Source organism: Pectinophora gossypiella, chromosome Z (assembly GCF_024362695.1).
Source record: "Pectinophora gossypiella chromosome Z, ilPecGoss1.1, whole genome shotgun sequence".
Lineage (NCBI taxonomy): Eukaryota > Metazoa > Arthropoda > Insecta > Lepidoptera > Gelechiidae > Pectinophora > Pectinophora gossypiella.
This window is the reverse complement of record NC_065433.1, coordinates 7,362,461-7,380,732: the sequence shown is the minus strand read 5'-3', so window position 1 is coordinate 7,380,732 and position 18,272 is coordinate 7,362,461. Positions and strand designations below refer to the sequence as shown.

At 37.1% G+C, this 18,272-nt stretch overlaps 1 protein-coding gene across 1 annotated transcript in view; it reads left to right on the top strand.

The window, feature by feature from the left end:
* The window catches only part of LOC126380768 (uncharacterized), a 72,517-nt gene that overhangs the window by 14,167 nt on the left and 40,078 nt on the right, over positions 1-18,272 (top strand). The window contains exons 5-8 of the mRNA XM_050030367.1: positions 1,897-2,009; positions 3,496-3,639; positions 4,147-4,281; positions 15,220-15,253. Of these exons, the coding sequence (XP_049886324.1) occupies positions 1,897-2,009; positions 3,496-3,639; positions 4,147-4,281; positions 15,220-15,253 (426 nt within the window). The remainder of the gene's footprint in view (positions 1-1,896; positions 2,010-3,495; positions 3,640-4,146; positions 4,282-15,219; positions 15,254-18,272) is intronic.

Genomic DNA, 18,272 nt, shown 5'->3' with positions numbered 1-18,272 from the left:
GAACGCTATGCACAATGCTGCATTGAAGAAAAGGTCAGCTATGGTGGCGGTTCGTGGACGGTTTGGGGAGGAATCAGCGCCGACGGTAAGACAGAGCTTGCTTTCGTGTCTGGGCTACGTCTGCCTGCACTAAACTGTCATCGGTACGTCGAAGAGTGTCTCGAGCCTCATGTGATGCCCTATGCACATTTTATTGGCAACGGCTTCATATTCATGCACGACAATGCTAGGGCTCACACCGCGGGCGTCGTACGAGATTATCTTAACGAAGTCGATATCTCTATTATGGAATGGCCAGCAAGAAGCCCGGACATGAATCCCATTGAACATCTGTGGGATGAATTAAAGAGACGAATTCGAGCAAGAGATCCTGCCCCAGAAACACTTAGCCAGCTGCAAGATGCAATCCAAGAGGAATGGGACAATATACCACAGCATGAGATCGTGACTCTCATCCGATCGATGAAGAACCGTATGGAAGCAGTAATTAGAGCTCGGGGAGGGAATACAAGTTATTAAATAAACGTTTTTTAGCTTTTTTTTCATTTACGTGTGTTGTTTTATCCATTTCCTTTATACTCCATACGGAATAAAAATGACTCATTTAACAAAATACGAAACCTATGAAAAATTCATTTAAATTTAGAACATTAACATTAAGATTTGATAAGCTCATATTACTCACTATTAAACGACATTTAACATTTATTCCTAAATGTACACATTTTTCTGATAATCCTGACAAAACGTAAACTTGCAAGGTGTTTCGATTTTTTTGATGAGAAGTGTATATATATATATGGAAGAAATTTCTTCAGAGCAATAAGGCCGCCTATTTGTATTGTTGCTAAACGTTTTAAAAATGTTTGTATGTTTTGTCTGTGTGCAATAAAGTATATTTAATTTGATATGAAACTACACTTTTTAAGTAAAGTTTATTTAGAAAAATTGTAATAAGAAAAGTCAGCTCTACAATTTCAAGGTTCCGTACTAAAATGGTTCGTTCGTATGTTTATCACATATGGTTATGTCCACAACGATCCGTTATCGACTTGAAATTTGGCATAGTTTTGGATAACGTTTGCCCACCTTCATTTATTTTAATAACAGTAAAACTTTGGGGCCTACAATAGGTTCGATCGCAGTGTAGTGGCCGACCAATTCTTCCAAAGGCGAAGGTGATGGAGAATAATTAAAACAGTAGTCAGTGTCCGACAAAAAGTTGTAATTTGAACTTCGTTACAGCAAGGTCCAGAGAGCCGAATGACAGTCTCATTCGCAACCAGGCAGTGTTGCCATAATAATAATAAAATTCGTTCAAAAACCATTATAATTATCATTATAATTATTATAGCGTTACGTTATAACTAAAATTAATGATATTATTTATTATAACTTTTATAATTGAAATAAAGGCTTGCGTTCCAGAACGCCACATAACAACTAAAGTCGGATCGATGTATTGATGTAGGTGCACAAATGAGGTGGGTGTGTGCGTTGTTCTAATGTGCTATTAAGCAGAGTGAGTTCCGACACTGATGTATGTTGGCAACACTAATAGACTCTTTATTTTTTATCCATTCATACGTACGCTCTCTTCTTTCTTCAGCAGCTCCAACTAGTACCACGTAATGGTTTTTTTTGGTCAATTAAGACTGGCTTCTATTTCTAGATTAACATTTTATCTTCTCACAACATCATTCATTCTCATTTTTTCTTCTTTTTTTCTTTCTCGCACTATTCGTGTGGTTGGTGGGTTACCGACCACCTCACAACCCACACGATAGAAGAAGAAGAACATTTTATAATTCATTTTTGAACTAGCCATCTACCCGAATCTCTGTAATCTCAATCGTGTTCTTGGTCATAGACTTCATCAATGGATATGTTTGACAGGCACCACGGGTGTCAGTCGTCGGCCAGCGCTCTTCGACATGTTCAAGTCGAAACAACGTGGTGACGCCAAGAAGCAGCCGTCAATCATGCAACAGGTCAAAGCGGCAGTTCAGGTATCTTTCATCCTCGTTAGTATACCTTAGTGCTGAGGAACGTGACCTCCTTTCTGCATCATTTTCTCTCGTACGATCTTTCAAATACCTCAAAAAAAATCATTAATATTTATTCTTCAAAAGTGGCTTACATTGTAAGCGCTTTCTGAACGTAAAAAATTAAATTACATATTATGTAACTAGCTGTCAAACTACTACCACATCGGAAGCTGTATCGCTGAAGGAAATACGTGGCCAGAAAACCACCCAGCACAGGGCCCTACTCTTACTGTTTCATGTTTTCCTTTCTTTTTTTAAGTCCAGTTTGCTTTACACATAAACTTAAATATAGCGGTATTCCAATTGCAGACGGTGGAAGGAAAGTGAAAAATAAAGAGAGTTTATGTGGCTAGTTTCCAACTAGACAAATCAATTACTTTTTACTGAACGTCAAAACACGAAATTACTATGGAATTTGTGTGAAAAAGCACATTGTGACGTCATAGAAATCGTGATAAAATGTCTGACGTTTTTCTTTATTAAAATTCATAAATAAGTTAAATAGAAAAAAAGTGTTTTTTTCTAGTAAATATCAGTAGACCTATCAATACTAGAAGTAGATGAGAGAATGATCTAGGAGTTACTCTGACAAGCTGTAGTTGATCAGCCTTGTGGATTATACCTACTCTCTTTTCCTTAGTTCACTAAAAACAAAAATAATTTCCCGTCAATCAGTCCGTGATAGTTGTAAACTCTGAATTACTTTATTATCGACAATTCGATACATAATATCTCTGTTATTATATTATTACCATGGTATAAGAAAACCAGGTATGCTCAAAACTGACAGCTAGCATTTCAAGGTTAGCCCAGCTGACGTCATCCTACCCTACGTTATCATTTCGTAAAAAATAAATTACACACGTCCAATGCTTTTAATTTACTTTGCAAGGAAATTTTGTAGTTTTAGTATCAGATTTACGTACAGTTTTAATGATTTTTGTATATGTGACAAATGATAGTAATTAAATGCATCAGTCAGTAATTCAGTTTTTAATTCAGTTAGTAATTCAATTTTCAATAATAAAATTTACGTCCTTGGAATGTTGGAGATACCAATTTAATGGTAACACTTACGTCATCAAGGGCTAGCAATGGCGGCTTGTCGTAGGATGGAGCATACCTGAGGGGATTAAATGGCCACATCGAAGCAATTCATCTAAGAAAGCAATATTGCAATTTGACATTTGTTTGCATTGCGCACTTACTTTTAGATGAATTGCTTCTATGTGGCCATTTTAACCCCCCTATCTTTTTACACTATGATTATTATTATATTTCAAATTTTCTTAACACTTACCCGTGTTTAAGGAAGAAGGATGCGAAACCTATCCGCGCCGAAAATTCGCGCGATGTTTTTTCTTGCTAAAGAAATCTGTCTGCATCGAGACGAACACAAAGACAGCTAACGTTTTTTTCATTTGCTAATATTGTCGGTGTTTTTCAGAGCATGACCAAGTCGAACACTTCGGGCAGAGAGACGCCAGTCAAGTCCGAGTCACCAAAGCCGGATGACACCCCCGCCACCACGCCAGTAGTAGTGAAGGCTAGGGATGGCTCGGCGCATCCTCACCCCGGCAGCGATACTAGGGTAAGAGGACCTATATATTTTTTGAAGTGTGTCAGCATCGAAGCAAATGGAATTCCATAGTCCGTGGGAAAAGAGGCGTGAGTCTGTATATGTATTTATTTTCTTTTACCCGACTGCGCGACGCTACGGAGGGTAATGCGTTTATTTGATAATTCCTTCGTTATTATAATATTTGTTTAACAATGTTACCTGGTAGAGAAACCAAAAAAAGTACATCATTTTTGGTGATATTACACAGAAACATACAAAATATAGAGACACACTTCCGATATAGCTACAAGTAATCCGAAGACATATTACTGCAACACTTTATACGGACGAATACAAAATCCTAAGATTAGCCTACAGTTTTGGACGTGTCAGTAAAAGCTGTAATAACGTGTTAATTATTATTTTTATTTATTATGTATCTTCACGTAGTACATAAGAAACAAAACCTGAAAAACAAAAACAAACACATTACAAACGTAGTTCCTTTTAATACATATATAAATCTGTTTTGTTCAGTACTACCACACCGTGACGGCATCAGCAACACGACGGCCGAGTGCCATGGCCACTGTCATGAATATCTTCAGGGGCCGAGCATCAGTTCCCGCACAGACTTTACCACCGATAGAGGGCGCTGACAGGAGAAAAGCGGTAAGATGACTCTCCTAAAACTTCCACTATGTCTAACTAGATGGCGCTACGAGTCTACAAACTGGAAATAAAGCTGTTTGTGAACGAAGACTGCGCGCAAATCTATTTTTAAATTTAGTTTTGATTAAGGTCACAACCACAAGTAATAAATTTAATATGTTTTGGCTACTTTATATTATTAACAGATAAGTGTAAAAAATAGGGTTAAAAATGTCTCGGAGTTCTAGGACGCCTTACAATGCATTAAAATGAATATAATTTCGCGGAACTCTTGACGCGAGTATACAATAGCGAACACTTTGAAGTTATATGATAGTACTAAATTGTATGCCGTATTATGTTTTGTGTGGTTGACAATAAAAGTTGGTAGCGCGACACAATAATGAGTGTAATTAATCAATTTCCGATTGAATGGAGGAACAATCATAATGCTATCGGGCGATAAAGGTAAAGTGGTGTGTTGATGGTTCACGTATTGTTCGAATACTCGCATGCTCGAGATAAACTGAGGTTACATACAGATATACAGGGCGCTGCGCTGATAACGTGTGTGTTGTACAGAATTTTAAAATATCTTCAATTTACTGAGTTCAAAGAACCATAATATAAACGTATATTTATTTGTTGTTAATAACATACATAACATAAACAGCCTGTACACGCCCCACTGCTAGGCACAGGCCTCCCCTCAATCAACCGGAGGGGGTATGGAGCATATTCCACCACGCTGCTCCACTGCGGGTTGGTGGAGGCGTTTTTACGGCTAATAGCCGGGACCAACGACTTAACGTGCCATCCGAAGCACGGAAACACCTTACTTTTTCGGACAATCAGGTGATTCAAGCCTGAAAAGTAACCTTACCAAACAAAGGACAGTCTCACAAAGTGATTTCGACAATGTCCCCGTCGGGAATCGAACCTGGACCTCCAGATCGTGAGCCTAACGCTCTAACCACTAGACCACGGAGGCTGTTCTTGTTAATAATTAACTTTAATCAAATCAAATCAAATATACTTTATTACAGAACTATATTTCAACAATCAGACATAACACATGAATACAGTACAATTTGGGCGGCCCCCAACTTTACACATTTTTTTAAATAAATAATTTTAATATAATATTCCTTTCCAGTCGACTGCGGGCGATAGAACGTAAAATCAATGTCTCATTACACGCAGTTTTAACCCTTATATATTTGATTTTTTTAAAGTACATAACAAAAACAAATCTTACAGCTAAAATAACTATGTTACAATTAATAAGAATAATAATAGACAAAAACATCATCAAAAAATAATCTTCTTCTTCTTCTTATCGTGTGGGTTGTGAGGTGGAATACCAGCCTCATCAGCCGTGGTGTCAGGGTTATGATTGAGCCGCCAAAGGCCCCTGACATGGCTCACGTAACTATTACTCACTTACATCAGTAAATATTAACCGGTACCAACGGTTTAACGTGCCTTCCGAAGCACGGATCATTTTACTTTCTGACAATCAGGAGATCAGCCGGTAATGTCCTAACCAAACTAGGGATCACAAAGTGGTTTTTGTGATATGGGACGGGATTCGAACCCGGGGTCTCTAGATCGTGAGTCGAACGCTCAACCACTGGACCACAGAGGCCGTTAAAAAAATAATAATGGAATGTACAAAAAACTATTCAAACAAGCCTTCTCTCAGTGACCCCTGTACAAAAGTGCCGATTATCCTCGCCGCATTGCCTCGTTGGACGGCCAGTGAGATGATATAACTTTATTGATTGCACGGAACGCTGTTTTGGATATTAAAGCCTTGGCCCCGATCCTTGCAGACACCTCCTAATTTTATATTAATTTATAGCCGTCATTTTCTTATCCGCCGAAATGGAAAGGGACTAACAACTGTTAATTTTAAAATGAATGAATAACCCGGCGATAAAATGGACCTCTGATTTTCAGCCTCTTTGACGAGCGCTGTCAACTTATTTCCGTCGGGTTATTGGTCAATATAAAATATTGAGAGGATTTTTAAAATTTTTGCCTACAATTTTATGCCTGTCGTTTACCCGTGCCTTTCCATCTCAGTGGATAAGAAAATGACAGGTATAACTTAAAATAAAATTAGGCGGTGCGTACTGGAATCAACATCATTTTCTTTATATATTATTTTATTAAAAGTTATAAGCTTATAATTCCAAGTCTGAATACCTAAATAAGAGGATGACAATTATTATTATGTACAAAGTAAAAAAAAACAAAGGTTCATACACGACACCAAAGCGTACAATATTTTAGAAAAATCCTTAAAACCTAGCTTTAAATAAAGCAATAGCAATAAGTACGTCTTGAAAAACTGAAGGTGCATTATTTCGAAATATTTCAGATGTAGGAACACATTGAAGATTTTCAAGTTTATTTACATTGTCCGTAGTAGGTGGGTAGTACACACAATAACAAGCAAACACATTATCACATTACACCCTGTACACCGACGTATAGTAATACGGAAGATATTTTATTGTCGCCGCGAGTACTACACTTAGCAGTCGCCGCAACTGGACCGTAAATGACTTAGACACGATTTATTAAATTTTAGTGCGAATTGTCAAGTTTAATGTGTCGATGGTGTAACCTTTGTGTGTCACGGTTGGTATATGACTGGTGTAGTCGACTCGTGTATGAGTAGTCGATCTGTGTACGGGCTGCGAGGAGGCGCGTGCGTCCCGTAGTGTCACCTCCCCAGTGGAACCTATAACATCGGAAATCGGCCGCATACACACCGGCACGTTGCATAACAAACGACGTCTCGTGACACCGACGTTATCGCTCAGTACTTAGAGAGATGCCTCCGCGGTATAACCTCGCTGTTAGGATGCGCGTGCGCAACACTCGGCTGTGCTAACTGCGGCGGCGCAGCATGAGCGGCTGACGGCTCTGTCATGGCCAACTACTTCAGGTGGAAGAAGGGCAAGAGAGACGAGGATGTGTTTTACTCTGAGAAGCCGCGCAGCCGGTCCCTGGACCCGCGCTCTCTGGAGCTCAGCGGCATCAGGCTCGTAGCGCAGCTGCACCAACAACAACAACAACACCACTACACACAGGTAACCACCACCGCCGCCGCACTATAGGTAAAATAAAATCATCGACAAATTTAATTCTACCCACAAAAACTAAACTGTTGTTTTGGCATTTAGTAAATATTTGTTTACCATGTCAATGTCACAAATGACAACGGGGCAAACAATCAAAGTGAGTACGATTTAATGTCAGTGAGTTAGGCAGCGGTGATGTTATTAGCCCCCTAAGGACAAGCTGATGCGGACGTGAAACTGTGTCATTGGGTCAGTCTCCACAACACGGCGGCGGCTGAAATGTTTGAAATAATAAATCACATTAATGTAACACGTATTAAGAAGACATTATTTGTTTTGAGAACAACGGCAGATGAAAGATGACAACATGGGTTGTTAATGCGTCCTACGCACCTGCACCGAGGTAACTGGAGTAGTGAAACTGATGCCAATGCGGAGATCCGCTCACGCGACGGTAATTTAAAAATCTGACCGAGCCCCACTATCACGCGTACTTTGATAATGGATTTATCTGTACAAACATGCAGATCCAACTATTGTAGTACTTGTACCGAATTTCAATATGAATGCACTGTTCCACTTCGTAATCATATCAAGTGTTTGCAATATCGTAATTAAAATCGCGCTCGTATTGATAATAATTCCGATATCATCAAATGAAGTGACTGATGAAGGTGGTACTTGAATAACTTTGTTTTGCTAATGTGTTTTGTTATTACTACCTACTAATAAGAATAGGGGGACCACTTAGGTACAATAACAAGGGACAATGTAATTTAGCAGGAAAACTATTGCCGGAAAATAGGAAAACCGCCTATTGTACTTATGTTTTTATTTGTATGTTTATGTCCTTTGTACATGTCGTTGTGCAATAAAGTATTATTAATTGATTGATTGATTGATTGAACTATTTAAGGGAAGTGTCCGTAAAAAAATACCTTTATGCTTAGGTGCATGTTTTTATATTGCAACGTTTAGGATTTTAACGTTAGTTAGACATACCTAACGTATTATTACTGTTGTACTGGATACAAAGGTCTCCGTTTTAATTTCCTAATAAAGTATGTCCCGTCTGACAGCAATGACGCTTTGTATGAATTTTGTTCCACGTTTCTTTTGTTTCATTATTTACGTTTGTAGTTGTGAAAGTCTCCTTAGACAAGAGGCATCGGTCTCTATACATATAGATAAGATTGTTTTTAAAATTATACAAGTATAGATAGTCGTCACAGGGGCTGATAAGAGTGTAGACGAAGCGATGACGACACCAACTGTCTTGGTAATCGTGATTGATTGTCTATCTCTGCCAGCTGCCACGGTGTATTGTCCTCGACGAAGGATGGTTAAATGATGAATTCCCGAGCGCCCCCTTTATAAACACCTTTGAAATCAGGCGTAATACATGTGTTTAATTCTACAATGGTGTCGATACGCGCAACCACCAACTTAAATTTATCTCAGTGTGTCAGAACTAAAACTAGCTGCGTCTCTTTCTTGCACGTATTGTAAGAGAAGGACGGCACTAATTTAAGACTTATCAACTTGAAATTAGACTAAGTTTGTGTCCGTCCTAATAGGCACCATTGAGCACAAGGACATCTTGAAAGCAAATCTTTTTATTTAATTTCATCAATAGCTTATTTCCTTTTAAAAAGTTTCGTGAGCTTAGAAATGAGATTTAATCACGAGTTTTTTCTCCGATGGTCGAAATATTTTCTTAGCTCTACTAAAATGTTTGTCTAGTTCTTAGTTATAAGATATCAGGGGCCTTTGGCGTACCACTAATAACCTTGGCACCAGTTGATGGGGTTGGTAATCCATCTCACAACCCACGATAAAAAGAGAGTTATGCGATTTTGGAGCGGTTAGATAGTACGATATTTGGAAATGGTTGTCTATGTTACGTACGAGTAGTACGTGAAATATGATAACGCATACGCCCGAAATTCGTACGTCGTATTGGACCGTTGCAGTATTGCTGAAGTACAGTGCAAGCTCTAGCTGAAATTCGGATCATCTGACATGTACGTATAATTGGTATTCGATTTCTAGTTGTCTAATTGTTTTGTAAAGGTTTAAAAAACGTTCATCAACTTTTTCTGTTTGGCTGCGTCGTTCAGAAACTATAATTCTGCCAACGTCAAGTTTCCGAAGAAAACACTTAAAATCAAAATATCATGACGGATAGTCCAATCATGTAGTTCGAACCTAAAAAAATATGGTGAAGCAATTTGTTAGTATTACATTACAATACAAAGAGTTTTAATACCTACACTTAGTACATGAGAAAATAATACAATGTAGCTTAATTTAACAGCTGTTAAAAGAATACATTTTCTTGATATGATTTTCCCCACTAGGCTGTATGCTATCTTTCTGTCCTGTCAAATCAATCAATTTAAACGACGAGTGTGTGCTCATACAATAGGGACGCCGGGATGGATGGCTGTGTCTTACTCAGATGTGGAACTATGCATGTAGGAAACGTGACTGGTCGACGGCGATCCATCTTAGTTAGAACGAACACTAAGCCAACAGATCATGACTCAATTTTCCATATTTCCACGTAAGACAATGAATACGAAAGACAATAGTTTAAGTGCCTATTTGTTATACTGGGTCTTTCGCAAATATTAGCGCATTAATAAACAATAGTCAGTGACGATGTATGCGTGCTGGTCACCTTAGCGCGCCGTTATCTGTTTATGGTATCGCGGATAAATAACTCGCGCCCGACGCTTTTACGAGCACACGTCCATCCGAAAATAAATGAATAACTTTGCCTTTATGTGATTGCTCATATATGCTCGAACAATACATACATTACCGTCACTAGAAAGGCAAAATTACATAAGCGTCAAATTATGCTAAAAATAGCAGTCCATGTTATAATATGTACTGCTAGACATAGAAAATTAAAAACAACGTAATTTTATGTTGACGTCAACCAAATTGAACAAATTGGTAGAAAGTTATGATAAAAACACGAAAAAAGAAAACCTTTAAATGTCATTTTCGCCGTAATTTTGCCTTTTCAGTGACGATATATACAAAAGCATACGTTTATTATTCCTGAGAGTAGTCAGTATCATAATTAATTAGAAGACAATTTGCAGCCATAGTCCATCATGTCAGACACGCCTATAACTCTGTCGGTTATTGTGCTACGTTGGGGACGATAAACAACTGAACAAGTTGTATGAGTTTGGTTCGGCCCGATCCAGCATAGAAGCTCTACTTGTAAACCATGATTAGATCTATAGAAAAAACGTTTAGATCCATATTTAGTCATACGTGAGTGAAATCAAGTATCCTTTGATAATAATAATTCTGATTTACCTCAATTATATGTATTTTATTTGCCTCGTGTAGTAAACACTCTCGATTGCTGTAAACGTGTCCTTGGGATATATGTATGATAATGTATTTGCATATCAATATCGTAGTCAAAAACGGTTTTAGTCGAAGACCCGAGGTTCACGGACTGAATTTATTAACACACTTGCATGTTATACCCACATACGTACTTGCGTACATACTTTTGTATTAAAATCAGTTACAGAGAAAGAGGCGATGCTTTCGAATAATATAAATCACTGTGATACTAGTATTTGACGCGCAATTGCTTAGGTACTAAGAAAATAATGGAGAGCCGTATGTTGTGTGATTTAGAGTAGGATTGCAGACAAATGTCTTCCTTGATTCGCGGACGTGCTAGTGATCGCGACTCATGATGATGGCGCGTTTAATATGATAACTTGTCTAGCCACCGGCTACCGTGCCGGCGCCACCCACGCAGCTTCCATGCGTCCGTTATAACACAATATCGCGCCTCTAACGTGCTTGCTACGTGACGCGTGATAATCGGTCCGTGTCGTCCGCTTGAAATAGCTCGCTTAGGTAAACTTCGATAGACAACCAGTGTAATTAACCCTTCATTAGACTCTCATTTATAGTTCAACGGCTTACCATTGTTTAAATTTGATACATTTTAAGTTATAAACAATATGAGGTTGAGGTATGGAAACATGTGTAACTTAGGCGTTATGTACATAGAATAAATAATAATTTATTCAACGGAGTAAAACACACATTTAAATGATACCCAAATAAACTACACGTGTCACGCCCCTCCGTCGTTCGTATGTGTGTGTCGTAGGTAGTGGCAGACGCTTGTCACCTTGGTGATAATGCTGTTCATCGGAGAATTAAACCGGAAAATTGTAATTGCTACAATAGCTCCTAGTGCATACTAGGTCAGCTATAAGCAGGCCGCAAGTGCTTTCGTCTTTGAACCCAGTAAATGTGGAGAAAAAGTAATCAGCGTCTTTTTATTTAGCTCATGCGAGTAGTGTACCCATGGTTTGAAGAATAGTTGCGAGCAGTCTGTCAAAACTCCATTTGTTAGATTTAGGTGTCTCATTTTTATTTTAGCTTTTTAAGAAAAAATAAATTTATTAAAATAAACTTGACTTATATTTAAAAAGCGGCATCTAATGCGTTGAATTTTTTTTTTGTTTCCATCTACATGCCGCGAAATAAAACCATAAAAAAACAAGTGTGATCAATCAATTAAGTGACAATAATCAATTAAGGATAATGTTGGAAAGAATGGCAACTTATTTTTATTTATTTCCTTTAACTTATCTGACTGTCTAATAAATACCATTACCTATAATAAAAATGTTTATTAGGTATAAATCACATACATCACATTAATTCACATTAATTACAAGATTTTATTTAAAAACATAAATCAATTTATGATTAAAAGGAATAAATATGCTAATGCTGTAATATGTAAACCGTTTGTAGAATAAAAACATTAAAATTGCAAAAGCGAGCATTTTGCATTAGAAAGTAGGTAATCGACCCTCCCGAAGCGAGGGATCGCTTTTAGAAAAAGACAACAGTAAAACCTCGTAAATCTTATAAAGTGCTTAGGTAATGTATGCAACAACTTTAGCGCATTTTTAAAATTGTTCGTTGCGCTTTAGATATTTTAATCTCTGTCTACGAAATAAGAAATTTTAATCTTTGCCTGGGAAATAATACGACATAACCACATCACAGAAAGTAGGGCGCATTTGCAGTCCACTATTGTATTCCTAGATTTATATCACTACTTCTCGTCGTATCTTTCTCCGGTAGCTAGTTTTGGATTACGTTGGCATTCTGACAATAGAGTCGGATAGCATATCCGTGCGGAGTCATGAGGTATCGTTTGTTATTTTTTTGACGGTCTGCATCTCAGCGGTATGCAGACAGCTTATAAACAAAACTTGAAATCGTCGCCTTATAGCGAAACCCTCGTAAGCATATTATGCACAATCACATTCGGATGTGTGTCTTGTTTACAAAACGTCGCCGCAATAGACACACTAGTTTCAATCTAGGTACGGGATAGGGTTGCCATCCGTCCGGGTTTCCCCGGATTTGCCCTAGTTTAAAGGGCATCCGGGGAAGGTTTCATTTGTAGACCGGGTTTAAAAAATAAATAAATGCAAAATATTGGGCCGCCTGCAAGACACGCACTATGCTCGCACGCACACCACTATCAAGCGACGAACCAAGTATATTCACAACCAAGTATATTTATATGTTTTTGTTTAATATTTTAATAAGGTTTTGTTTTCTAATTTCAAGAATTAAAAGCTAATTTATATAAACAATTTGTAACAAATTATAATATGATTCTGTTTTGTTAAAATAATGAATGAATAAGAAAGGTGATTTATGACATTTTCAACTGTTTTTTATAACATTGAATATGTTCAAAAGATCTTGTTGACATGTCCGGCTTTCGGACTCTAAAATCCGGGGTTTTCACGCGTCTTGTCCTGTTACGGGAAATACAATTCCGTGCCGTCTACGGTCAACACAAACGCAATTTTCGTGTGTTTTGTGCGAATGTGATAGAATGCATAGAATTAATATTACGTATAGAAGGGACACTTTTCGCCCTGCACCGATACGAGATTTTATAACCTCACCCCCCATAGCGTGGAAGCGTCTATCAAACTATCCTAAGAGTTTGCTTCCAACGGCATACGACTATCTCTATTGGGAAGAATGTCACAGAAATATTTTCATGTATCATAATTTTTAGCACGTTTTTTCCGTATTCTGGTTTAAAACTTTTTTTCGCATACTGTTTAAGATGTAAACAGTTGAGAATATTTACGCAGTCGTTGCACGGTCACCTATAAAAAAAGTCTTTATCGAGAAGTCTCGATTGATTAGTCCAAGTGGCGAAAACTATGTATTTGCACGAACGTTACGAAAATAGCTACCTCTAATAAAATTCGATACTAACTCAATACAAACAAATATATTTCTCTATCATGGTCAAATATATTTTTATATTTTAAATTATTCTCTGTTAACAGTCTGTTAAAAACATTGTCAATGAGCTTAACTTCTTTCTATCAGCCTATTTATGCCAAAATTACCTCTAACCTATTATAGTAACTGTATCTATTCTAAATCCGTGGACTAGTTAATGGTGCTAATTCCTGTTTATTCCACCTAATTTAAGTTATACTTGTCATCTTCTTATCCGCCGAAAAGAAAAGGGACGGATGATTAACAACTGTTAATTTTAAAATGAATGAATAACCCGGGCGAATAATATAGGTATTTCGCTGATATGCAACCCGTTTGACGTGTGCTGTCAACTTAGTTCTATCGGGTTATTGGCCAATACAAAAATTTTGGGAGGGATTTTTAAATTGTTGCGTGTTCCGTAAATTTTATGCCTGTCGAATACTATGCCCCTTTCCATTTTGGCGGATAAGAATATGACAGGTATAACTTAAAATAAAATTAGATGGTGTGTACAGTCATGCATGAGCAATATAATGTACCCACTTTAGAACTCTGTCGCACTAACATATTTGACATTTAGTGAGACTTACAGTTCAATTTGTCAAAAAAAGTTTATGTGACATGGTACCAACGTGTTTACATATTAATGCTCGTGACCGTACTGGATTCAGCACCAATGAGCATAGTGAGGCAAACTTATTAGTTCTCTGAAACTTTAAAATTAATGTTATGTTACGAGTTGTATTTTCTCGTATCGCTAGTAGATAGATAAAATCTAGTACAACGGTGCCTTGTTTGTTTGTTTGTTTTGTACACAGAACGTGGGCTGTGAAAAATAGGTCAATCTGTTTATCCATTTCGATTGTTTCTTTTCCTTGCCTATTATATTGTATTATTTAACATAACACCCTTATTTAAAAGATAAAACTGCCATGTGCAGTTTTGTCTATTTCGTCTGGTTACGTATTAGCGCCGTCTCACACGGAGCTATTCAAAAGAAACTAGTTACAGACACAAATTACTAATGACTTGATTGAGCGTCATCGGCCATACATTTTCATACAACGTTGGCAGACGACGCTTATAGTAACTCTAGATAGTAATAGTAAAATTTAGTACATAGTAGTAAAATGTTGTTGGACACGTTAAGCCGCAGTGGAGCAGCGCGGTGGAGTGTGCTCTATATCCCCCCTGGATTATTGAGGGGAGGCGTGTGCCCGGCAGTGGGGCGTATATAGGCTGTTTATGTTATGTTAGTTAAATGTTTGGGCTATGACGCCATTGATATACAACTACATCAATGTATTACGCTCACTAGTAATTTAAGTTTGTAACTAGTTCCTTTTCAGTAGCTCCGTGTGAGACGGGGCTTACAGTTCGAAATATACAGCTGTTTAGTTTAGGGCAGACAAATGATTATTATTATTATTTTACACAAAATTGATTATTATTTTTTTATCTCCCCATTAAAGTAAGTTTGTTTTATATAATTTAGCTTTTGTTTATTATAATTTAGTTTTTTTTATTTTATTTTCAGAGAGCGATAGCTCAACAACACCACTACACTTCAGGTAAGCTTTTATGGTTTTATTGTTTGCACTCGGTTGTATTGTGAACTAAACATATTTTAACGTAATAAGTAAGTACTTGTAAATGACACCGCCATATTATAATTGGTTATAACATTATTGCCACGCCCATGATGCCTAAAGGAGTGGGCAGAACCACAAGTAACCGGATAAACTGAGGCCAATTTACGAGTAGATATCGTCGCGTAAGATGAATATGGTAAACCTTAGAGTGATCAGCTGATTTAATACGGCCACATTTTAGCATAAATAAATAAATAAATTTTAATGGCATTTCACTCTTTACTTTTATACGCGCAAATGTCAAATTGCAATATTGCTTTTTCGATTAAATACTTCAATGTGGCGTACCCCTGGTACCGTAGCGTGACGCATAGAAGTTATATTACAAGCTTTAGGGAAAAATATTTAAGTATGTCTGTCAGAATTATATGATCAAAGCGTGGATTCAGATCGAAAAGAGTTATCTAAATATATCAAATTGGAAACTGACTGACTGACATTTATCAGCACACAGCTTAAACCGCCGAGACTACCGAGTCGTAATTTTAATGAATAAAATAATTTATTTCAGACGATATTCATCCACATTTATCTTATTAGCTATTCTTCTTCTTCTTTGAGAGTCGATGGCGATCGAAACTAAATTAGCTATTCACTTTTTAATTTTGTTTAATGTATTATACGTTATTTGATATTTAATCTTGATTGCAGTCAAATATTCCACGCGTAGAATGTCTCGGGTATAACAGCTATTTAAAAACTATTTATACATATACAGGATATTAGTGACATCGTAAAAAAACTTTGAGGGATGATACAGACCATGATTCTGAGTTTATAACAAGTGGAATTTTTCCAACGCAAAAGTATAGAATTGTATGAATTTAGAGATTCTCAGTATTTGTTACGATGTCACAAACACCCTGTATATAGTCGTGAATGTGTATGTCACTAACATACAAGTATGTAATTTTGTATGTATGAAAAAAGCCAAGATTATGGTTATAGTTTTGGTATCATAGTAACGAATATTCAGATAGCAGGATACACATTTTTTTTTTTGACGTGACTTATTGTAGATTTGCCGCAGATAGCATTAACTACTTGGCCGGACAAATGGGGAGCGCTGAAGGCTCTCACCCGGTACAACGTTTAAGACAACAGGCCTGAGGGTGCCCAGTTCAGGATACACAGGAAATACATAATTTCAAAACAAAAGAGAAAATCCAACCCATCTTACTTGTTATCTGCCAAAGCCACGATGATCCAAACTTTATCGATCTAAAGATGGATATAACGTGCCGTATGATGACAGGTTATATAGTACCGCATAGTGCACCATGTAGGAAAGGACGTGAGTCTGTCTGATGTTGTTATTCGTTATCCTTTAGTCCTGGTCGACTTTCACGACATGCCCGGGATGACAAGAAACATTTTCTCTATTCCAAGTGCAAATTAAATAACGGTTTAATTTGAGAGTCTCTGGACGTCACATTGTATACATTTCACCATTAATTTCTATAAATACGTTGTCGTCATTTAACGTGGTACGTAGCTAACTTTGATCTAAATTTAGTTTAGTTAGTATGTCTCTTGGTTGAGCCCATGTTCAGAGCGATTAACTTGCTTGGATGCTAAAAGTAATTAGTTTATCTCTCTAACATCGTGTAGGTACGTAATGAATGCGGGTTAGAAGTGGTTGTAACATGTTTCCTGATTACTTGTGGCTCTGTCCACCACATTGGGGATTACGAGCGTGAATTTATTCACTTACCTTATTATGTAACGTTGAGAAAACGACATAATGAACTGACCTATATTGGCGACAGGCTGTCCGGTGAATCAAATACCTATTCTACGGAATTTATTTGGAAATACTCCGTTATGACGTCATCAATATAAGCGGTCAAACGTCGTCCTCTTTGTTATGTAATTCTTAATTAAAATTAGTAAATCAATAACAAGAAAAAATAGATTGATTTTCTATTTCTACATTAGTATTTTATAATCTCCCCTCCGGTTGATGGGGAGACCTGTGCCCAGCAGTGGGACGTGTATAGGCTTTCTTATGTTATGTTATGTATTTTATTATCTTTCTATTTTAGATACGTTATCCTCGATAAAAAATTGGTTTAAAAACTGAAAATGCGATTATTTAATCGCTGTAGTTGACTTTACCTGTTTGGCACATATGCGTCTCAATTTGGGCGTAACGTGTACGCTTAGTAATGACTCAACTATACGTAATACTAAGGAAAACAAGGCGAATTTATGGCGACGCATTATTCAGACTGTAACTCATGGACACAGGTGGCTGTAAACAATGTCGGTTCATAGCACCATTGGCAGTTGAACTATATCTTGGGTAGTTACGTCATCATATCGCCTGACTATCACGTTTCGTGCATAGTATAATACACCGGAATACCTCCTACATTCCAGCTTGGTAGAGACATTCTACGCGATACATACCTTCCTATATTGCTCTTGTTTACGTTGAATAAACGGAATCAAAGCGGTTGAAAAGGTTAAACAAAATAGGTAACAAGGCTAGCTCAGTTCTTTCGATTAAACTGGAACACACATGTATTAATACCTAATTAATTTTATATCTATTTAACATTGAAATTGTCTTGCAAGGGTATCAAATTACACAGACCCGTGTTATCAACGTGTAGATATCATGTCTTGTTGCGTGTTTAAAGAAAATGTTCGTGTTACCTCCGGGCGGCGAAGCATCTCTAATAAATGGGTTAGGCAGGACCGAACTACGCCCATTGTTGTATAATGATATTAACAACATTGTTGCTTGGCTTCATTCTCAAGTGATTCAATTTAACTTTCATAAAGTTTTATACAAATTGCTTTCACATCTTGGTCATTACCTACTTATTATGTCTTGTCGCAGTGTTACGTACCTTCAAGATTTGTATTCTCAGAATTTTTCTTCTGTTTACGGAACTGATCTCTTAATAAACAAATTACTAAATTACTTAGG